General features: G+C 42.2%; 2 protein-coding genes across 2 annotated transcripts; both read left to right on the top strand.

Moving 5' to 3' along the window:
• The first annotated feature begins 91 nt into the window (after nucleotides 1–91).
• On the top strand, nucleotides 92–17830 carry LOC119648038 (integrator complex subunit 14). The gene is made up of 7 exons (XM_038049464.1): nucleotides 92–391; nucleotides 15817–16398; nucleotides 16464–16811; nucleotides 17045–17156; nucleotides 17223–17308; nucleotides 17370–17501; nucleotides 17571–17830. The coding sequence occupies exons 1-7, from the start codon at nucleotides 227–229 to the stop codon at nucleotides 17790–17792; spliced, it is 1647 nt and encodes a 548-aa protein (XP_037905392.1). The 5' UTR covers nucleotides 92–226; the 3' UTR covers nucleotides 17793–17830.
• On the top strand, nucleotides 589–9884 carry LOC119648037 (dnaJ homolog subfamily C member 2). The gene is made up of 3 exons (XM_038049463.1): nucleotides 589–1211; nucleotides 7966–8111; nucleotides 8165–9884. The coding sequence occupies exons 1-3, from the start codon at nucleotides 931–933 to the stop codon at nucleotides 9676–9678; spliced, it is 1941 nt and encodes a 646-aa protein (XP_037905391.1). The 5' UTR covers nucleotides 589–930; the 3' UTR covers nucleotides 9679–9884.
• Nucleotides 17831–24689: the final 6859 nt, after the last annotated feature.

Genomic DNA, 24689 nt, shown 5'->3' on the forward strand with positions numbered 1-24689 from the left:
TATGACAATTTACCATAGGTGGAAAAGGGCATACTGACAACAAACGGTGCCGGTCGTTGATGCGACGCACAAACTTCAGTTTGACATATGAACTGCCAAGTTGGGTGCTTGATATTTGTTTAATTCGTGCCGCCGATTGGGAAAGTTATATTTTTCGAATGCAAGGCTTGGTCACGAGCGTTTATGCATACAAAGTTCAACTTGTCGTCGATGCAAAATTGTTAAAATGCCCACGATAATTGCATTGGACGCGTCCTTGTCGATGACGCGTGTTATCCCAAATCAACAACTTGCCAGCGACCCTATCACATACCACCAGCTTGCGGTACATGGAATCAATAAATTCCTGGATCACTTGAATAGCAATTCGAAGTTGGAATTTGTATCTTTGGTAAGTTACCATTCATTTGTAATTAGAAATTATTACCAAAAGATTGAAGGATAGTCAGAAATTTCACGCTTCTTGCATATGAGATAAGCCAAGCATAGGGGCTGTCATTATGACAAAATAATTTTCGAAAACAGCTGTTCGTAAATATATTAGAATCGTTCGATTGAATCTCCGTTCCCCGCCAAAACCGATTTAATATCTGACAGCGTGCGACTTCGTACCGAAGTGCGGTTCGGCGGATATCATCTTTTCTTTTATGCTGAAACTTCTTTGGTAACCTTTAATATGTCGATTAATGTCGTTGCGTTTCATGTAAAGTGCAGTATTAAATGACAGTGATTGTTTCCAAGATACAGTAATTGTGCTAGTGAAAACGGTGTTGCGAAAAAGCAAGAGTGAAGCTGCTTTGTTTTTGTGCACGTGTTGAGGTTAACTGTCAACGTTGAATTCGTCCTGCAATTCGTAATATACAATTTTCCCGGAGGAGAGTGTGCCTATTTTGTATAATTCGCTGTGTTTGATGTGATTCCGCCTAAAGAATGGAGAATACGGAAACATCAAGTACAGGAGCAAGCTTCGTGTTTGAAGCGCCCGTACGGGAGCTTCGCATTCAACGAGTGGGACCACGCTTCGCACAATATGCCAGGCGGCTCAAGCATGGACACTACGGCGATGATAATTTCTCGAAATCATCGGAGGAGGACAAGAGCTTTGATAACGAGTTCGATATTGATGCAAATATTGAGTACCTGAAAAGTTTGGATCCAAAAGAATGGAAACAACAGGATCACTATGCCGTCCTCGGACTGAAGCATCTTAGGTGAGTTTTGGATTCATTTATTTTCTAGTTTTATCTCTATTTCCACATTCATACAGCGTTTTTCAGTTCATTCAAATGATGCTCCGTCTGATTGCAATGCGATACTTTTCTTTACCTAACCATGAAACACGGAAAGGATCTTTTTATTTATTCGTCGGTGCTTCGCCTGTTCACATGTAGCTTAATATTGCAGGCTCAAGTGACTTTATTTGTCTACACTCTCTAAAGTAGCATTGAATATGTTGGATAGTTATTTCAGGATTCTATTTTTCTACTTCTCGTAAAAGTTTCCTCCCTTGTCAGTTCCTGGCAATGTGCTTTAATTCACCCCATGATTTTCCTAGAAGCTTGCATTCTTCTGCCAATGTTGTGAACCACGCAATTCCAGAGCGAACCACTTGACAGCCTTGTTGGGGTAGTCAAGTTTCATTGCACGGCATAACTCGCAAAATTCTCTTCTATTTTCAATTTGATGCCTATCCACTACCACTTCCAGTTTTTGATTAACATGTCCGCTGGTATCTGGCCCATACACCGGCAAGTTTGTCAATTTATTATTGTATCAGATTAGAGTTCCCTAATGGCAAGACAGACATGACTTCGTGAAAGGTGGCGGTCACTTTCCATGTGCTGTTCCCATATAGGAACACAGAGAATTTAGCCTCAAGTTGATGTCGGTGTTGAGTTAGCTTATTTTCAAATTTTGGGCAAATCTGTGAAAGAGGCAGAAACAACGCTTGCTAGATATGTAAACTATGCGCAATCATCGGTGCCCATTAATGTAAAAAGAGAGAGTGCGTTGAGCAGTCAGACTAAGAGCCTTGGCTCTGTTAGTACAGAGTGCAGCGCCACAGACAGATGTAGGGGGTGGGGAATGGTACCATTGAACAGAGGAGGATGTGATCCGACTCAGTTGCCAACATAGAACGCCTCTGTGTTAGCCAGCTCCGGGAATGTGGAGAGGAGGGGGAGGGGAGGGGTCATTTGAGAGCTAGGACCCATGTTGTGTCATACAAAATTCACGTGGCTATACCAGCGCGGATCTTAAAAATAACAGGGATTCGCTTAAGTCTAACGAGTTATATCAAAACGTGAGATAAAACCTGAAAAATAAAAAAAAAATAGCGAAACCGTAAATCTCCGTACCCGAATGCCTTGATCGCGGGGGAGATCCACGACCACGTTTCTTTTGTCTCAGATGTTTATTGAGACGTAGCCCCCTCCCTTCCTTGACATCCTCAAGCGATTATACTGGAGGATGTTCCTGATTGTGAGAGCTTTTGAAATTGAGAATTTAGACGAAAATCAATTCACCCAGGAGGGATGGACGGAGGCAGGTTAAGTAAATGAGTTTGCGTTAAAAATGAGCGAAACACCTTTCAAATCCGGAAACGGCATCTTCCGCTTTACGGTCCTTGTTTCAGCAGGTTCATCCGATAATCTTAATTTTCACACTCCGAAACATTATTCATCGAGATTTTTGCGTCTGATCGTAAATGATTTGAACTGGAGACGCTTTCGAGGCATAGAGGTAGCCTCCATACTCACTCACTATATATAACCCTTTGTTCGCATTGTGCGAATGTCACCCCAGTCCCTTCGAGAATCCTTCAGTGTCGTGGCTGTGGAAAAGGCGTTTGATGACTCTTGTACTTGTTATGTGCACTTTTTATCCAATTTGTCTCTAAGTTTGCAGTTTACTGAAATTGCGGTGCTTTCAGCTTAATGAACCTTTCTACAATCAAATTTCCTCGCAGCCGACGGAGGTCACATATACTGTAGGGAAACGCGAAGGCAGTCCTGATGAACGGCGAGAACTGAAGTTCATTGAATACTACAGTCACAATGCCAAAGGAAAATTTGTTAATTTGCTTGAAATTCGTGGGCAATTCGATTAGCGGACCGAACGATAAGATTCCCAAGATATCGAGTGAACACGGAGTCGCTTAAATATTAAATACAATCACTACAACCGGCAAATGATACATTTAAGCCAACACTCTTCAAGTCCATCGCCGCTTTCCATTCGTCCATCAGCCGTCCATTGGTGAACTCTTTTTTAAAAAAAATTGACGTTCCCCCTGCCAATCAGTCGGTTCCACTAAACCTGGACTTGAACTTCTAGAGTTCATGTTGCCAGCAACATACGCAGTAGCGTTGACGGATGCGGCAGATCATTCCCCTCTATCACGATCAATTCGCCCGAATTTATTCAATAATGTGCAATATGCGGCCAAATTAAAGGTAATTGCACACATTTAAAGACGTTCCATTCATCACATAGTTAAAAAACACGCTCATATGCATCCTTACAAATGGTAGTCGTCCACGAATTGCTGCCAAGTTATTATTAAGCTTGCTGCGCTCCCGCAGGACGCCGTCATTTTTTTTCGGACGAGGCACATTTCCACTTTAGTGTCAATAAACAAAACATGCGCTATTGGAGTGTAACAAACCCCAGGCAGCTCTGCCAGAGGCCTCTCTGACAGGGTTACAGTATGGTGTGTCCTTTCAAGAAATATGATCATCGGCACTAATTTTTTTGAAGAGGGCAACTAAGCCATTCCATTCAGTTCAACTCGTTACATGACAATGATCCAGGATTTTTTTCGCCCGAATTGGATGAATTTGAACTGGAAGACGTCTGGTTTTAGCAGGATGGGGCCACAGCTCACATAGCTTTCTCCGGACGCCTCATCTGTTTAAGAGGAGTTCAGAACTGGCCAGCGCGCTCTCCTTATTTTACCGCTTGCGATGTCTTTCTGTGGAGACCTCAAATTCAAAGTTTCCAATAACCGGCGTAGGACCGGGATGCAATTGGTAGGTGGAACAAACGGTGAAATTCGACGAGTTCGGCTCAGGATACCGACATAATGAAGATTAAAATGAAGTTTACTCTCAAACGTCACACTAAAATCGTTATACAGTCTGTTACATAAGAGCGTGGTCACTGTTACACGTAGATAAAAAATCAGAGCGTTCTGTTTCTTTTTCTATGACATAGAGGGCACCTCAGTCCTTCATGCTTTTTGTAAAAAGTCAGCTCTCTGTCAAATTTAGTCTTCAATTGAGTGGTTTTTCGAAATGAGTGCTGTTTACGCCTCTCGCTTTGAGGCAATTTTTTTATGTTTGCATGAAAAAGGACCCAAATTAACGCAAACTGCTGCTGCGAAATATATGGGAAAGTCGAAGCAGTTCGTTAGCAAGTGGATAAATCGCTATAAAAAGGTCGGTAATGTTGATGATTTCCCTGATCGCGGAAGTGCAAGCAAAGTCTCAAAAAAAGACGAAAAAAAGATTCTCGCATTGTTCTCGAAAGATCCAACTTTGACTTTACGTGGAGCTGCTGTGAAATTGAAAGCAAAAGGTGTTGACATATCTTACGGAACGATTCGTAGGCACTTGCTTGCCAATAAACTGAAATATCGCAGTACTTTGGAGTGTTTTGAGTGCAAAACACGTTGAAAAACGAGTGGAATGGGCGAAGGAAAACTTGGACCGCGGTTGGAGCAACGTAATTTTTTCTGATGAATCCTCCTTCTGGGCATTTCTGAGCATCAAACACGCCTGGACAACCTCCACCAGTAGGATGCTTCAACGGACTGTTAAACACCCCGTCAAGGTCCATATTTGGGGGTGCTTCTCAAACAAAAGTTTCGGTACTTTGTTCTTATTTACCGAGAATTTAAATGCCGAAAAAATGAATAAAATATATCAAAAGGCTTTGTTACCATCTGCTAAGCAATGGTATATCAAGAAAAATGAAAGCTGAATCCTTCAAGAGGATAACGATCCGAAACATCGGAGTCCAGCGTGTAGCGAGTGGAAGGCGCAAAACGGAGTTGTCACTTTAGATTGGCCATCTCAGTCACCGGATACAAATCCCATGGAAAATGTGTGGGCTCTGATGAAAATGCAGCTTCGCAGACGCAAGCCATGTAATTTAGATCAACTTTCTCGACAAATTCGGAAAATTTAGAGGTCTTTTCCGGTAGAATATGCACAAAAACTAGTGGAAAGTATGCCCCGACGGTGTCAGGCCATAATTGACAATGCAGGAGATTGGACTTGCTACTGAGGTATTTGCATTGAGTATTGACGACCAAATTATCAATAAATTTGCGAATTTTCGAAAAATCAATTGTTATTATTTAACAGTGACCACGCTCTTATGTAACAGACTGTAAGGACATGGAGAAGTGATCGGAAGGCAAAAACAGATACCTCACACATCAAGGAGCGGCCAAATTTGTATTGCTGGCTACATCATGCAGTGGAATCCACTCTTCCAAGGTCCCCGACGAATGGGTCGTTCTAGTCCTTCAGGCAAGGAAATATCGTCTATGCCTCTCCCTCTTGTGGCAATGCGCTTTTTAACTTTGGGAGGCCGGATCGTAGCAGACGCGAATTTGCTGTCGGGCTGTTTCTGAGGCCCACCGCAAGTCACGCCCTCTAGATCTGGGAGCCGAGTTCGTTAAGGAGCATTACAATTGTACAGTGCTATGCATCAACGGAGAGTTCCGATATAGTGGAAGAAGAATGCTTTCTACGAGTAATTACACCTAATTCAGGAGAGGCTTTTCAAAGGTGATATTGTGATCGTGATAGATAATCTGAATCCCATGGTGGGCGTGACAATCGAACCGATAATGAGGTTTCTGGATCACCTCATCATTGGTGAAACATTGTTCAAGTACAGAGCCTGCCATTAGGTCAGTTCGATTGCAACTGACCGAAACCGTAGAAGCAATCATATTGATCACTTTACGATCAGCAGTAGATCTATGAGTTGTCTCCTGGATATGCATAACAAGAAAGGAGCTGACATCGCCTTAAAGGGGATCATCATCTGAAGGTCGTTTATCGCTAATCTTGACGGTCTCCCTGCAGAGTTATTTATCGCTGCACCTGCGTAATACAAACCTTCTGCTTCTACATGTATGGAAATCTTGAGAAAAAGAAGATTATCGTTAAGATTCCAAAGAAGGACACCCGTTTTGAGTGTGACAATTGGTTTCTGCGTGCTCCCCGCCATCGGAAAGGTAATAACTAAATTAACCCTGGAACGCATCAAAGAACATCTCGAAACCTTGATCAACAGAGAGTAGTTCGGCTTCCGTATTTTCGGTGCTTCTAGCGAAAGTAAATGAAATTGTAATTAGCTTTTCCGTCGCTACAGAATTGTCTAAAAAAATGTCGATAGTGAGGCGCTTCAACTGAAACCCTTGCTGTTCTTTCACAATAAGATGCCCACGACAGGCCAATAGACAGTCATTTACGTACCTCGATGATTTTGGAGGCAGAGGAAAAAAGTGAAGTGTTTAAGAAGCTATCTCCGAACAAACTTCTGTTAAAAATAAAAGAAAATGGAAGAAAAATGTAATTTTTAAATTTTGGAGAAAAAGATTTGAAAGGATATTTGGACCACTATCTGTTGATAAAAATTTGGCAATGGAACCATTCAGAAGAAGATAAATAGTTGCACCAGTTGATAGGACCAGGTATATCTGAAGAGGGGTGTGGGACGAAGAAGCAAAAAACGACACGAAATAAAATCAGCGAATTTAATATTGGTAACAAAAGGGACGAGCAACACACTTTTTCGATTGAGTCAAGTCAATCCGCGTCTGAAAGGTGTCATTTTAGGCTATATTTCTAAAGCGGCTGAAAAGATACTTTTGCTATTGCATTTCCAAAGGATATAAATGTATGTTCTCAGCATCATTTGTCTTCTTATTTTTTGAACATTTTGTGGAGTACAAAAATGCTGTTTATCAGGCTTAGCTTTTACATGAAGTTCAAATGCATTTACCAGATAAAATTATAACTTAATATTTGCGGTTGTTGATGCGTATAACTCATGCAGGCGTCATGCCATTTGTCCGCTGCTTTCCACTATGTAAATTCACCTCCCTGAGAATGTTCAGCACCTTTAAAAGAATATCCTAGCGAAAGTGTACAAAATTTTTCAAAGAAGATACTAATGAAAATAGTCAATACGTTATAAAAGGGCACGGAAGATCGGAAATCTCCGTTTGTGCAGGGCACTGTACAATTGTAATCCTCCTTAACCCGGACCTGAATCTTACAGTCAGAAATCGACTCTCAAGTGAGGAGAGCGCCTCTTGCCGTAGCAACCCGAAATCGAATTTGCGTCTGCTACCAATTGGCTTTCCAGAGTAAAAAATCATATTGGCATTAGTGCGGGAAGAGGGACAAGAGTACTCTCCAGAATCCCATCATCTTATTTAGCTTAGACCCAGGATGTCCAGCTTATCCGCTCGAGATGGAAAACATTAGTATTTTTACGATCCTCGCTACTATTGTCGAGAAGCAGACGCACATTACAGAAACCAGTCAGTCCCTACCCTAAGCGTTGTTGACGCTTCCGTAGCAGTAAAATTTCAAAATCTGCAGGTTACTAGCCCACGAATTTCTATCCCTTTTAATCTTATGACAAACATAGAAAATTTCGAGTGTATTCTTAAGCCCCCACCTTACAGCGTGCAACTTCAAAACATTTTTTCTCCCGCAATGAAACTCCCATTCCATCCATTCTGTATAATACTGTGGGGCGATCAGCAGTGAAAGTTGAGAAGTTTGACTTAAGTCTTTCACATTATAATTTTCCACATTTCATGCTAACCACATATTCCTAAGAATCTTGTTATCCTTCTTGAATTTGAATGCTTTTCCTTTGTAATTCAGCTTTCTTGTCAAAGAGTAACTGTAAATTTCATATTCCATATTTAAGGTTCAATGCCACTGACGATCACATCCGCCGTGCTTATAGAAAAATGGTTTTGAAACATCATCCGGACAAAAGAAAAGCGAAAGGTGAAGAAGTTCACACCGAGGACGATTATTTCACATGCATAACAAAAGCTTACGAAACATTAGGTAAATATTTCACTTCGCCAGGGATTCTTCTGACTAAAATTCTCTCATTTCAGGAAACTCTAAAAATCGTCGTGCTTATGACTCTGTCGACCCAGAATTTGACGATTCGCTACCAACGACTTCGCAGATAGAGAAAGACTTCTTCAAAATATTCGATAAATATTTCAAATTGAATGCGAGGTGGAGTGAGAAACGAAATGTCCCTGAAATTGGAGATGACAATTCAACTCGCGAACATGTGGAGCATTTCTACAATTTCTGGTACAATTTTGAGTCATGGCGAGAGTACAGCTATCTTGATGAGGAGGACAAAGAAAAGGGACAAGATCGTGACGAGCGACGATGGATAGAAAAACAAAACAAAGCAATTAGGATAAAACGAAAGAAGGAAGAAATGTCTAGAATACGAGCTTTAGTTGACTTAGCGTATAACAACGATCCTAGGATAATTAGGTTCAAAAATGAAGAGAAACAACGTAAATTGGCTGCGAAAAGGGCGAAGATGGATGCAGTTCAAGCTCAGAAGGCCGAAGAGGAAAGAATACTGCGCGAAGCCCAACTGGCAAAGGAGAAGGCAGAACAAGCCGAACAGAAACGCATTGAACAAATTCGAATAGAAAACGAAAAGCAAAAGAAGGCGTTGAAGAAAGAACGGAAAATTTTACGTGATATGGCAAAAGAGAGTAATTATTATTCGACAAGTGACAAAGAGAAGTTAAGAAATATGGAAGGCGTAGAGAAAATTTGTGAAATGTTGAAATTATTAGAATTACAAAGTTTCAATAAAGAATTGGAAAAAGGAGGCCGGGAGACCTTCCTCAAAGTTTTGAAAGAAACCGAGGAGAAATTAGAAAAAGAAAAACAAGAAATGCTTGCAAAAAGCACCGGGGGCGCAACAAGCGAAGGTGCTTCAGTTAAAGTTGTCGACAAAAATGCAATGTGGAGTAGTGAAAACATGCAGTTACTCATTAAAGCTGTCAATTTGTTCCCGGCGGGCACTGTTCAACGCTGGGAAGTCATTGCAACATACATGAATCAACATTCGACAAATATGAGTGGAAAACGATTCCAAGCGCGTGATATCCTGAACAAAGCGAAAGATCTTCAAAGCGGCAATTTCGCTCAGAGTGCGCTGAAGTCACAAGCAAACGAAGCCGCGTTCTCCTCCTTCGAGAAGACAAAGAAAGAACTCAAGAAAATCGACAAAGCTGATATAACTGTTAATAGTGATTCGCCTGCAGCGCCGAACGCAAATAAAAGCAATCAAAAGCAAAACGGCGAAGTTAGACAGAATGGCATTGACAGCAGTGGGACAAAAACCCCAGCTAAGGCATCTACCGGCGCGTCGCCTTCCACACCTGCACAAGACACTGGCCGAGCTTGGACAAAGGAAGAACAGGCCCTTCTGGAGCAGGCAATTAAAACGTATCCAGTTTCAACGCCCGATCGTTGGGATAGAATAGCTGAATGTATTCCCAATAGGACGAAAAAGGATTGCTTAAGACGCGTTAAGGAGCTTGTAGATCGTGTTAATGCAAAGAAAGAAGCCCAACAAGCGGTTAAATGATGGTTTTATGCTTTTAATTGCAATTTTGTTTTAATGTTTTCTCTCTCAGAATTTTCGTTTTTTCCCCTGTGAATTTTTCTTTTACTTACGTAATTTAGACAATGCATTGCTTAGGCGATGAATTATTTATATTTAGTTCCGTCAATGCCCTGTGAATTAATAATGTAATTCTAGAGATACGAATAATAAATTCAGCTTACCCAACTGTTATGGTTTTTTACTTTAGGGATGCACTTTCTGTATCCCTCTCTACTTCTTTCCAAATCCAGGACTATTCGACTTGAAGTTATATCTCGGTGGGATAGTAAACATCTGCCTAATGGAGGTGTTTGAGGCACCATTGAGCATATCCATCAGAGAAGGCGGTATAAATTGCATAATCAAATACAAGAAGGAATAATTTTGATCATTTGGACTAGACAGACTCCACTTTGAACTTGGACTTCTACAGAAATTTCATTGCGGAGCGTGAAATTTTATGTCGCTTTCATAGTACCTAGAAACTACTTCCGAATGCCCTTCATCAGAAGAACCGTTGAAAAGTGTTCTCTGTTGGCTCTGTCGGAACCTCTATCGGCATCAATTATTGACCTAAATACGATCATTTATTGAATTCGAAAACTTGATAATACAGGGTGCGGCAGCATAACTTCCTTTTTTAAAATGCGCGCCACTCAGTTAGTTGATGTCATAGCGGAGCGCTAGTGGTCTCGTTCAAAAGGGGATACTGTAAAATTTTGTCCCGGCACGGTTCAGTCGCCATCATGTGTTGGAATAGTGAGGAGTGTGCCTTTGTCGTTGAGGTTTACTTTTCAAGCGGATGTTCGGTTATTGCAAGACAGCGTGCATTTCGGAATCGCTTTAATTTAGCCCCGTTGGCTCCCGTCTCAGACCGCAAATCAATTGTTACATGGGTCACTACATTCAGACAAACTGCAAGTGCGACAAAAGGAATAACTGGAGTCCCTCGGCTCGTTAGATCACCTGAGAACATTGAAGCAGTGAGAGCGTCAATGTTGCGATCGCCACGGCGTTCTGCACGCAAACACGCATCTGCCCTTGGACTATCCGATCGTTCTGTGAGAAGAATTCTTCGTGATGATCTTCATTTTCATCCCTATAAGATGGCGATAGTGCAGGAACTTTAAGAACGTGACTTCAATTCTCGGATGAACGCGTGTGAGCTTCTTCTTGATGTCGTTCCCGAGGGTGTTATTGTTTTTTTTAGCGATGAAGCCCATTTTCATTTGTGTGGGTCGGTTCAGGTGTTCAGGTGTAGTTACAAGGGCTAGGCCATCTACAAAAGCTTGTGCAAAGACTCACTTAGACTGCAAGAGCCATAAAATGTATCCATTAGGAGCACTAAAAGGGGAAAGAAATTTTCTCTCCTGGCAGCCCCTAAGACTTCTATCCACAATGATATCAATGCTCTTCAGTATGAGGAGAATTCAACTGATTAACAATGGATCAATTCCGTCCGTTTTGACCTCGAATAATATTATTTTGCATGATAGAGTATACTCTATGGGTTGAGAACTATGCATAGATACCACCTTTATGGTGGTGATGTTGTTTTAGAAATGCATTTTAAGAAGATTTCCTGCCTGCCCCTGTGGTATCAATGACTTCCTGCTGGGCTGCGCTGACGAAAGTTGGTTCAATATCTAAGTTGAGTTAATCCACTCTATTTCTACTAGAAATTCCAGTAGTTTAGATCCTCACATGTTTATACATATCGTAGTTAACTTCGTAGTCTGATATCGCCCGCATGCCTTCTCTTTTGGTCTTTCGTTCTCATCGTTAACCTCGCTTAACCACAGTAATATTTTTTTGGGTAGAGAGGTAAGATACATAATAACATTGAGGTACGAAGTGTCAGACTACTGTTCTGAGAGGGTACCCGCCACTAACCTCGAACTTCTTGACAATTTACATCGGCCTAGATAGTTTACGAGCACGTAATTAGTGGTTCAGGGAGCTTCTCCGTCTTTGCTTTGGGTGTAATGTGCTAAGTGGTTATACATATTGCAGCATGGCCACAGTGCAATAGCCAAGGTGGTTCGGTCGGCGGCTTTGCGATTTCGGTGAATCCCCTTGAAAAAAAGTGTCCGGAAATTCTAGACCTCCCCGGCAGAGTATGCCACGGAGAGTCCGTTTTCAGCCATTCATCAAGAGGCATCATATCAGCGTTTCTAACATGTACTGGGCATTAAATTATCTTATATTACGGCGATGGAGGAGAAAAACGTCCAAGCGCCATGTGGCAAAGTCACGCGGAAAACGCAGGTGACGCCTCCTCAACATAAGTTAGGTGAGAACCCGGGCAAACGGAGTAGGGATGGAATAAATGAATCCCTTGTTGCACCACAAGGTCCGAGTAGTGCTTCGATTACGGCCCCAAATTTGACAAAAGGGGTCGAGCCTACAGCTCGTAAATCTGAAAAATGGACAAAGGTGGGCGGCAGAAGGAGAAAAAAGAAGATTCGTTTGGAAATAATCATTATTTCCAATAAAGGAGATATGCCCTACGCCGTTATTCTTCGGAAAGTTAAAGCCGGTCCGGAATTGACCGACTTGGGCAGCAGTGTGAGTTGTATCAGGTGTACGCAAGAGGGGGAACTAAATCAATCTAGCGAGAAGACAGTGAATAGTTTTTGCGGTCAAGTGGAAAAGGTGCTATGTAAGCAAGCAGACATGAAAACAGCAGATAATAATCGAGTGCAAAGACCTAGACGAGGTCATATCACGAGAGGATATCTGTTCTGCGCTAAGGGAACAATTCAACCTTAGCGGAATACAAGAAAGTGCGATCAAAAGGATTAAGAAGGCATAAAGAGGCACATAGACCGCTATTATTGGCTTGCCGGTGGATTCAGGGATTAAACTGATTACCGCTGACAAGGCAAGAATAGGTTGGGTCGTGTGCCGACTTAGGAAGCAAGTGTCCCTCAAGAGACGCGTCAGATGCTTCGATTTCGGTCACTTTGCAGCAACATGTACTGCACGGGAGATCTACGATGCATGTTGTGCAAAGGGAAAAAGCGAGTGGACGACCGGAACGTTACAGGTGGTGGCAGGTGCCCGGCATGTAGGAGGAAGCTGAATTGTAGGGCTAAATGTGGTTGATACAAATCAACCTCAATCATTGCGAGGCAGCTTAAGACTTGCTCCCGCAAACCATTCGAGAATCGACGTAGACGTGGCCGTAATATATAAACCTCACCGAAATTACGTTAGTGCTAAGTAGGTGAAAGACTCACCGGGAAACGCAGCGATATGGGTATGTGGACGGCAAGCCAAGAAGCAATGGCATTCCCAGGAACTGGTTTGTTAGGGCAAAAGTCAACGGCGTCCATATTTACTGCTATTATGCTCCTCCTCCAACAATAGCGCAATATAAGGAGATGCTGGAGACCACAGCCCCAAAATCATTGCCGGCGATCGTTACTCGTGGGCCGAGCAATGAACACCAGGGACCAAATCCTGTTTGAAACCTTCGCGGAGCTGGACATCGTACTAGCCATGGTTGAATGCGTGCCCCCTTCCCAGGCAGAGGGCTAGGCTCAATCGTCGATTCGACTTATCTGACCTCGTTGGCGACAGGAATGGTCTGGCGAGTGAGTGAACACTACACCCATAATGACCACCAGGCCATCTTTCTCGACATCAGGAACAGGGGATAACTGGGTGGTCCACTGAAGCTTTCGAGAAAGAGACATTCCTGGCAGCTTTATAAGAAGGTTACGACCCGAAGGGAATGGCACTGGAAAAATATGAGCCAGTTATGTCAACGGGTAACTGAGGCATGCGACACTAAAATGCCGCGACAGAAGTTCCATCACAATAGGAAACCAAACTGCTGGTGGAACCAAGAAATTTCGCTGTTGAGAGCATCGTGTCTGCGAGCGAGGAGGCTTTGCCAAAGGACCAGAGAGAAGCCAGAACATCGGCAGTCGGATAAGGAATACTGCAATCTTCAAAGTAGCCTTAAGAAGGCTATGCGGAAAATAGCGGAATTGCTAAAGCAGTTATCCCTTGAGGCAAATGCGAACCCGTAGGGCGCTGCTTACAAGGTTGTAATGAACAAGATTCGCGAAAAAAAATCACCCCAAGTAACGTGCCCGCGACTCCTGTTCAAAGTAATCCCAATTCTTTTCCCACAACAGAAAGAAAATGAACCTCATCCAATGGTTCAACAGAACGTTTTCTCAATTCCCGGGGCGACCGAGGAGGAACTACGGGAGATCTGTGGACAAATTAGGGATACTAACGCGTCGGGATTGGACTGGAGTCCTAGCAAAGTGCTGAAGTTGGCTGCTAAAATTAATCCCGCATGGTTCATAAGTACATTTGAAGTGTGCATGGTCGAAGGAGTGTTTCTCGCTCAGTGAAAAAGGCAGAGGTTGATTCTGCTACCAAAGTCCCAAAAACCACCATTGTCGAGCTAGCTGGTGGTCTATCGGAGCGGCAGTATGGGTTTCGCAGAGCGCGGTCCACGGTCGATGCCACAGCAACGGTCATAGACCTGGCCCGGGAGGCAACAGCCACTGGTAAGCGCTGCCCGTTGGTGACGCTACTTGTCAGGAATGCCTTTAACTCGACCAATTGGGGTTGGATTAAAGGCACCGTGGCTAAACTGAATGTCCCCGTTTACTTAGCTCGAATAATCGAGAGTTACTATTCGGAGAGACCTTTTTGGTACGAGACGGGTGGAAGGACGGAGTCCTCGGCCTTCGCGTGACAAAGGAGGCAACATCGATTGGTTTTGTAGACAACTTGGTAGTGGTAGTAGAAGTTGCGAAACACCACCAGGACGTGAAACTGATAAGACGGAGGCGACCATTATTACCAATTACAGGAAAAACAACACTGCAGAAATCCGGGTTTGTTTCAAAATCGATCATTAGATACGTGGGGGTAATTATCGATGCCAAGTTGAGCTTCAAAGAGCACCTGAACTATGCGCGTGAAAAGGCAAGGGTGATACCTAATACTAGAGAGCCAAAATCTAGCCGCAGGCTGCTTATTGCAGGAGTGGTGAAATTCATCCTACTGCACGCGGCTCCTGTCTGGGCGTGCGCACTGGATAACATAGTGAACCAGGGAAGGGTAAGTTCGGCATACGGGCCAATCGCGCTGAGGATGTGCAGTGCATATAGGACGTGTCGCCCCCAATGCAGTTATCGGGCCCCATAATTTGAAGGAGGAGCAAATTGGAGTGCCATAAACGCAACAATAACTGCGATACAAGAAAAGCTGCATGAACTAGATCGTGCCCGAACAATACTACGGACGCGTGACTTAATTGGTGTAAATTAGAGCCCTCTTCGCGAAGCAATACTTGACAATGGTCCCGCGGGGATATAAGCAGAGAAGTGGGGATGGTTTTAGTGGGTGAGAATCTCACACACTGGTGCAGCAGCGCCGTTTAAAGATTTCCACTCCACCTATAAAAAAACATGTGCTGGACGACTAGTACCAACACGTCATCGGGCATCTCGAGTCACAACAGACAGCCGTTTAAAAGACCCTGACCAAGGATACCCCTCTGCGCTGACAGGTGAAACTGCTCCAAATGTCGGCAATGATTGTGGAAGTGGAGGATGAGCAAATATTTTAGTTGAAATCTGCTCGACGTATTCTCGCTACCTATCCGTCACGACTCGACGGTTGGTAAGCAAAGTACCGTTCTTGTCATTAGCCCAACCGAAGTGTTCTATATCTGTCACCATCCCGAGTGTCCAGTTTATCGTAAAGATTTTTGTAATGGACCACTTGGATGACAACGATCGCTTTCTGGTTGGCATTCTTTTAAATTTGGCGAGCGTTTTATCATCGAGAAACTTCTGGTAAAGGCGTTTCTTTTCATGGACTTTCATTTGAACATCGTCATTCCAGATCCCAAGAATTTCGGTTGATCAACCACTTACCTGGCTCGGTGACCCCGAGGGTTGCAGAAGCCACTTTGTGGATCGTGTCTCTCATTTGGTTCCACGATTCTTCCAGATTCGTTCTCCAAGGGGATCGTTTAGAACGAGGGTGCAATTTTTCTTCAGCAATCAAACATAGCTAAAATCCTACATATATTATTAACTGCTTTCTATAAAACAAGTTATTATCTACTGACTTTCTTTGCAGGTGGTTTACTCTATGCAATATGAAGTTCTTGTAGATTTCACCCGAGACTATGACTTAATCAGGCAAGCATTGAAGAAAGTCGAACACTTCGACAAAACCCACCTGGAAAGCATGCTGAAAGGAGTTAGCAACATTCTCGCGTCAAATTGGGGAACCCAGAATTTTTGCCAGATTCTCGCATTCACTGACTGTGGTATGGGATTTGGAAAAACAGCTCTGCGACAAACCATCGCCAACGTCACATCAAATCGACATGATCCGGAATATGTGTGGCTTTCATTCCTTTCTTCCAGTCGACTGACTTTCATTTGCCTGGGAAACCTAAATGATGATTACTTCGCATTAGCCATAAAACAATATCAGCAGTTCCTCGACATAAGCGACCAAAAGGGACAATTATTCATCCCTGCAGTAAGAGAAGACTCGAATAAAGCTGATAAGAGCGGTGACTTGGATTACAACACTGTTACCGAAATGGTGGAAAGGATGTGTGAGAACAACTTTAAGCCTTTCGAAGCGACTCTGAAATGTGGAAGTTATCATAAGCTCGAATGTTCCGTTTTAATGTGGCCGCCTCCGGTGGTACGTTTTCCCATATCAAGTACACTGTCTAGTTTTAATCATAATGAATTTTCTTCCCACGCTAGCCATACAAAAGCAAAGACCTGCTAGGAAAGGAGACGATCCAGATGATCTCCAAGAAGATAGACATATGTGGCTTTCTTAAGCTATCTGACATCGGCTCGCCTGTTTCAGTCAGTCGCCACTTAATCGTACCGAAAATGGAAGGGGAGAAGTCCACAAAGAAAGGTGAAAAGGGGTCAAGTGCAGAGTCTCCTGCTTCATCGAATGAATTCGAAAAGTTGGAGAATGAAATTCGTCAATTTTATGCAAAGGGCGACAGTGGCAATTCTGATGATGAAGATGGAAAGAGTTCAAGCAGTGCTGAATCGAATAAGGAATCCTTCTGTGTTTTGCTACATGGAGCGCTTAAGGTAAGTCCTTTCCGAGATTCTTGATTCAAATGTTTTCAGAATATAGTCAGGGTCGTAGGGAGGAAAAAATGGACCCAGGATCATGCGAGTCCCCAGAATTGATAATTGAACTAATTTTGCTAGAATTGTTCTATTCCGGGCCCCCAAGAGAACTCTAAACCCGGAGGAATCCCTATCTCCCCCTTCATCACGACGGGCCTGAATATAATCAATAATTTTCCCTTTCTTCCCAGGTTGAAAGTATGGCTGCATTGGTACTGCTGAATGACAATTGGTTCGGATTCATTCACTCCTACGCTGACAGTAAGAAAAAGTCAAACCTTATGCTAAATATACTTCAGCCGGGTAAGTGAACTAGGGGAATATTATTGAAAACGTTGACGGGTTCCCTAATTTGAAATGAAATTATAGGAAATGATGTAATTCCATGGCTCGGTGACTTAAGATACCTTAGCACCATTGATGACGCCTTGCCTGGAGAATACCCCAGCTTTCCTGTAAGTAACAAATTGAATTGACTTAAAGTTGCATCGTAATTATTTTATCCTTATGTTGTAGGTCAAAGCAGACAAACGAAGCTACACCCAGAACTGTGTCGTTTGGATTAAGCAGGCTGGCCTTCAATCGGACATACAAAAAGTGCTACGACACGCAAAGAAGATGCCTGAGAAGACCCCACATTTCTACAAGGTTCAGTTATTCTTTCGTTATAGATATTCAAAAATACTATAATATTTTATTTTTGTCTGATAATGCAAGGAGCTGAACAGAATTCGTCGGGCTGCGTTGTCTTTGGGTTTTATTGAACTCCTCGAAGGACTTGCAAATATATTTGATCGGGAGTCCACCGTTTTGCCGTCGAATGCCAATCCAGACTGTGCAATTCAGCTTAAGCACGCAGCAAATGAATTGAGGAAAATTACAAATCGGGATATAAAAACGTTGATAACCGCTCTCCCTACGAAGTATAATCAGTTGTAGTAAATGGAATTAAAGCAGAAAGAATAAAGATCCTTTTTAATATTAGACATTTATTTTACGTTTTTTCTTTCGGCTAATGCTGGTACCCGGTTCCATTATTCTCCTTCAGAGACAATAATCTGTGTCAGGTGCGGGCTGACTTTTCAATTACCAGATTGGGTTCACGAAAATATTTCAAGATTCGTGATGTGGAGGATCTGTAGAGTGATACTTCTTTCAAACTAGGGTAAGATTTCCAGAGCTATCACCTAGGTATTTGGAATTTAAGTTTGAAGTAGGAGCTCTGAAAGAATATAGCGCCATTGAACCGTTCTATTCTTACGAACTTTTCAATTACAATTAAAACTCCCAGTATTGTTGGAATATGTTAAAGTAATGCAATATCATACAAAGACGAGCGTTTCTGGCATAAGAAAAAAAGTCTTCCTAAAAGAGCTCAGCATGCGATATCACGTTAGACATAGAAGAAGTCACTGGTGAAGCCAGTTTTTTAGCGGATGTGTGCGGTGTTTAGCATAATTCCGAGAGAAAAGGAGTTAGAAGTAGTATATAGACTGGGGATCAGAACAAGTCATTAATAATGAGGACCCGAGCTGATTCCAATAGAGCCGTTGGGGAGTGCCGCTCCCAGATACTTGAGGAGGGCGATTAGACATAAATCTACAGTGGGACTCATGCAATCTGGCTCCGGCCACGACGCCTCACCGGAAATTATCTAGTACCCTGGAAAGCGGGGCGGCCCTCTGAGAACATATACTCCACTGGTATGAATAGTGGACCTGCACTCAGTATACACCAGTACCGCGATGTTAGTCAAGGCGGGGCTCTTATTGTGGTTCGCATAGAACCGTGGGGTTATGCTTACACGGCAAGTGCTTACTTTAAACCTCCGGATCTTCAATAGTGAGGATCCAATTATGCTTTGAAAGTTCATTACATACGATAGGGACAGTATATGAATTTTGACTCCATTTTAAAATGTTCAACCGCTGTAGTTTCTTAACGGACTCAAGTTGTTATTAATCCTCCTTCGCAAATTCAAGGAGAGGACAATCAGTTCCTGAAGTCAAAAAGCGCATACTTAGCACTTTAGATATGAAAGGTTTTGTAGATTTTTATGTAAGAATGTTGGACGGCTCCTTTCAATTGTCCAAAAGCGGTAATATGCATGTACTATATAATTCAGACTATTCGCTTTAATCGCATTGCATTAGTCCTTCACTAGGTCGCGATATGTCCTAGAATGTTAGTAGAAACGACACTTCAGATCGTCTTAGATCTGAAGAACAAGCCAGGCGCGCAGACTGTCCAATAATGAAAAACACATCAAGTTGGCCTGCGAAAGTAATTGCCGAGGTTGGTTGAATCAGGGCATTATATTGGAGTGCATGGCGACGGCTGGCGATTCATTGATGCACAGGCTTTAAACTTTCGACCCCCACTGAAGATGAAACAGTAAACCGTCTGATATTCGGTCGACGGATCATCGGATCAGACGAGCGGCCCTGGCCACAGTGGAAAGGACTCAACAGAAGATGAAAAACACTTCTACAAGGAAGCTCGAAGAAATCTCAAGCTAGCTATGCAGCCAGGCAAAAGTGACTGCTTCAAACAACTCTGCGGAGAGCCTTGGCAATATGACAAACAAAGCCCTTAAGTCAGTATAAACTTCTTGATCTTTCCTAAGGCATAGAAACGCTAAAGACTGTCTGTTATACCCTACGGAGAAAATACAACAACAGATTGATTCCTGTTGTAGATAGTTTGGGGGGACAATCAGAGTAGTGGCTGAAAAATCAGGACTCGCACTTGTGGAGACCAAAACAGAGAAGGTGCCTATCACGAAACGTCGTAAAACAACGACCGCTCGAATCAGAATGAAAAACCTCAACATCACTTCGAAACCAGTAACCAAATACGTTATAACTCTCCCTTTTACGTCCCCTGTTCCCTTTACGTCCCCTCCTCCCTTAGGTGCTTACGCTCTTATCCTACTTGGCTCACCATTGAAGTCCACAAAAAAACTTCGTAAAAAACACACTGCGAGGAAGAAGCTCCTGTCCTTTAGAGTCTATGCTTAGTTTTTTTTCAAAACTCTGCGTTCTTCGGTCAAATCGAAACGAATATCTAACCAATACTGAAGACTCACTAAAGCGCGGAAACCTCAAACCTTTCCGGCCCCGCATTCGTAACTCTCGCTGTCCTGTCCAGCTATCCCTCCTCCTCCATTAAATTCTCTGGCTCCTCAGTTAACTCCCCCCAACTATCTATCTATCTAACTAGTCTATGTTTCCTCTCTTTCCTCCTCTTCCTTTCCGCCTGCCCTGCATCGCTTACCATTCCCCTTCTTACCCCCTTCTTGTCGAGTATCTTATTGGCGAGCTTGATGCCAATATCGGCCCTGTTGTCTTCCAAACCTTTTGTTGCTTAAAACTTCCTTCCTCTATCCCTTATTTTCAACAAAAGCCTGGAAGAGAATCATTTTCCGGTTTGTGGAAAGAGAGAGAGGCTCTCATCATACCTATTCATAAAAGTGGCGATCGTACGCTTACCGAGAATTACCGTCTCATTTCGTTGCTGTCCTTTTATTCCAAAATTTTGGAAAGATATGTCAGCGACTGATTATCTGCCCACTTTGCCGACCAGATAGTGAAAGAGCAATATAGCTTTGTTAAGCGTAGGTTCCAACTTGCTCGACTTTACCAACTTTGTCCCCAAAGTCTTAAATGACGGCAAGAAGTACATATCATTTACACTGATTTCGCTAAAGCCTTCGACACTGTAAATCACAAGATACTTCTATTCAAACTCTCGTCTCTAAGCCTTCCCATACCACTTGTTTTATGGCTTGCCTGTTACCTTTCCAACCGATCCTGCCACGTCTCTGTTGATGGCTGCGCATCCCACCCCTTTTCCCCCATCTCTGGCGTCCTGCAGGGACATGCTCTATGCCTTTTATTATTTTTATTTTTTGTCAACGACCCTCCCCCTCCTTACTTGTCCCTGCTTGCTCTATGCCGACGACCTTAAGCTGTTTTCCGCTATATCGTCGCCAATGAATTTTGTTTCCCTTCAATCTAGCCTAGACACTCTGGTTCGTTGGTGATCTGCTAATTATTTAGCCCCAAACGTCAGTTAGTGTTATTATACGTGCTACTCGTTTAAATTTCCATCCGCTTTCTTCTACTATTCTCTTAACGGACATTCCTTATCATATCTAAATTCCACTCAAGCCCTAGGAATCACTTTCGACAATAAGCTCCACTTCGACACCCATTACCTTGAAGTCACCAATCGAGCAACAAAACTGTCAGGCTTTATACTTCGCTCCTCCCCTGATTTTGAGTCCATCCAACCCTCCTTAGCTCTCTTCAATTTCCTCGTGAGGAATACCTTCGAGTACTGCTCCGTGATCTGGTTACCTTCCCGTAACTGTAATTCATGCCGACACGGGATAACGAGGTCGGGAGGATGTCGTATTAGCAAGTGCAGCAGAAAAAAAAATACAATAAAATTAATAGAATTGAAGGAAAGAGATTTGCGGAGACTTGGGTTCTTAGTAAGAAAAATTTCGAACTCTTGGCCGCGTTCGAGAGAAGAATCCTTCGAAGGATTTTTGGCCCCCTACATGAAGATGGACGATTCCGTAGCCTACATAACGACGAAATTTATGAACGATTCCATGACCGTCTGGTTGTGGATAAAATACGGCTCAATAGATTGCGGTGGGCAGGTAACTTAATCCGCATGGAGGAGGATGATCCAGCCCGGAAAGTTTATAAGGGCAATATCTATGGTAGAAAAAGGAGACGAGGCAGACCCTGCCTAAGATGGAGCGATGACGTAGATCAGGACGCCAGACAGCTTTTAGGGATATTGAATTGGTGGACCTTGGCACAAAACCGGGATATCTGGAGCTCCTTATTAAGGCAGGCCTAGACCGGGTACCGGTTGTTGCGCCGTTGATGATGATCATCATCTGATCCGAAAAGTAAAGTGCGAGGTATTGCGGACATATCAAAACCGCTTCATGTCTCTGTCGGTGTTCATCAAGGAAGTGCTCCCACTCCTCTTTGTTCTTATTTTGTACTCTGTCACACGGGATATCCAATGTCCAGCGTTTTATACGTCTAATACGCTGCTGAAGTTTTCTTGGCGTTACATGGCAGAGTAGATCTCGAGCAAACTTGTTCAAAACTGGAGTAATTGCCTCATGCAACACGTTTTCAGAATGTATCTGATTAAAACAGAATTTTTGTCAGCCGATCCCCATGAAACTGGTAGTGTCAGTGGTATCGATCTGCCCTGAACTAAACGATTTAAATATCTTGGGTAAATGCTATCATTCAATGGAGAACTGCGCTATGAAATCGCTTCAAGTATTGTCGCAATCTGGATGAAGTGACTTTTCACAACGGCTTTGTGATCGACATACCAACGAACATCTCCAATCTAAAATTTACCGCAGTGTCGTTCGCTCTTCTCCATAGTTCTGAGTGTTAGCCGACTATAAAGAACAATAAACAGCGTCTCGCGCTAATGGAGACGAAGATATTGCGTTGGACTAGTAGCTTAATACGCCTTGATCGCATCCGAATTGCGAGGGAGGTGTCTCCGGTGGTATGGCCACGTAATTCCCGCTAACGAGAATTCACTTGTCGTGATTGGTCTAAATAACAAAGTCGATAGTAAGCGACCAAAAAGCTGACCAAACAATGGTGGCTTGATGAGCTGGATGGGGATCTCAAAGTAGCGCCATCCGTAACGTCGAGCTGACCCCGCTTGTGAACGGGACAAAGACGAAAGAAAAGAAGAAGCCTCGCTTTTCAAAAGTTTCTAAAGACTTGAACCCTATCGGCTATTCATTGTAAAGCACTTCTCGTCCAAGTTTCTTGAAAGTATCCCTTTTTTTGCCTTTTTATGAATGTCGATTCTGTCATTTAGAATTTTTTTCATTCTCTTTCTCTTTGAGTAGTAAGATGGAGCGATTAAGTTGCACTGTTGGAGAAACTACGGAGATAGTCAACAAAACGCTGTGTTTATCACGTTTCTAATGGTTAGCTCTCATTTCGACGCCTAATTTTGGACAGAAAAGACTGAATTCTTATGATTTTCTTCTGCTAATCAATTTTTTGGATTTTGGAGTTCCTTATTAAGGCAGGCCTAGACCGGATACCAGTTGTTACGCCGTTGATGATGATGAATCTATTTTTTGTTTTATTTCATGACGAAGCTGTTTCAGTTTGATAGGTCTTGAACACAGCTCTTTTTGCATTACGCACCAACATTTTTGGGGTTGTGGTGGTCGTTCCTTTAAGCACCACTCAGAAGTTTACTATACTTACTATATCTCGGTGCTCAACCTGGCTATTCTGGCACAGCCTTCCATATGAGAACTACATGGGTCTATGATTTAAAGACATTCAAGATATCATTGGTTTTATCCTGTTTATTATATTCAGCATTCTGTTAATATTTTACATTATTTCATTTTTATCTCTTCTTCAGTAATTTTTATAAGAATATCTTAAAATACGACCGAAGGAATTATGTTACTTCCAACGCCGAGTATACATTTCAAGTTGTTTTCATGTAATCGCAATTAAAGCACACAAAACTATCAATCCATTTCTAAACAGATAAGTATACATACATATTCAAAATATTAGAGTCGTTGTAAAATTTTCGTTATTGCTGTAAACCACTCCCAATGAATTCATCAAGAACCGAATCAAAATTCAAGCTGATTTGCTTAGCGCTCTTGCTTTGTAAAAGATTGAACACATCGTAGACTTCCCCCCTCCTCTCTCTCTATTCTTCTAATAAAAATAGTCCTTTGCAATTACGTATTTCGTTTCGTTTTATTCTGAAGCAACAAAGTAAATAATGATCATGATATCTTGGAAGAAAACTTTATGCTTTGATTTTACACCAACAGAAAAAAAGTTCCTACTATCACAGGCGATGCATTAAAAATGAAAATGAAATGAGATTTTGATTCTGGTGTTTCGTATTAGTCAATGTTGCGTTCGCGGCAGCTTGGGGCTCCTCGAGACAACCAATTGAGCCTGAACTGGGTGTAGATGCGTTCGACTCAACCAAAACTGACGTTAGTTTAGACATCTCTGAATTTGCGGATATTTTTGTTGGCCGATGGAGGATATCAAACTATCTGACTTTGACTTTGAATGATATATTCGGCAAAACTTTATTATTTTCCAAAATATGAAATGCATTTTTATTTCACTTAACTATAAACAAAGCCTATAGGTTAAAGCGTTACAAAAAAGTATTATTTTTCGAATATTTATTCTGTTAAGACTTAGTTTAGTTTGTTCATTAGTTTTTCTTTTATTTTTAAATAGTAACTTTCGTTCTTCACGTACGTACTATGTGAATCTTCTTCAAGTATCTTAAATTTGCTTTAATTTTAAATTGTATACTTTTATAATAAATAGGATGGAATATATTTACGTATATTTGTTACAATTGATTCTTTAATTTAAAACTTGGGGATTTCCGAGGAGATAAAATCCACATCGGGTCATAAGTAGTTGAACCTAGAGTACTTACGATAAAAAACGTATACAGTACGGTGTAATCCTATTACGTATATTTTACTCTTAACAGCTAAGATCGTATACGAAACTTTTCTTTGGCTACCTTACACATAACTGATTTGAGGGAGTAACCGATCCACTTTAAAATTAATTGTTTGCATTTTAAGCAATTAGGATGGAATTGTTGTAGTTGATTTTAAGCGATCTCTTCCGGATTGAAGCCTAGAAAACTTAATTTGAAAGATTCATAGCTTCTAAATAGCATTTACAGGATTAAGGCAAATTTTAGGGTAACGCTTCTGTGAAATGTAGAAATTCATTGACATTTTCAAATGAC

The sequence above is a fragment of the Hermetia illucens genome, chromosome 2, assembly GCF_905115235.1.
Source record: "Hermetia illucens chromosome 2, iHerIll2.2.curated.20191125, whole genome shotgun sequence".
Taxonomy (NCBI): domain Eukaryota; kingdom Metazoa; phylum Arthropoda; class Insecta; order Diptera; family Stratiomyidae; genus Hermetia; species Hermetia illucens.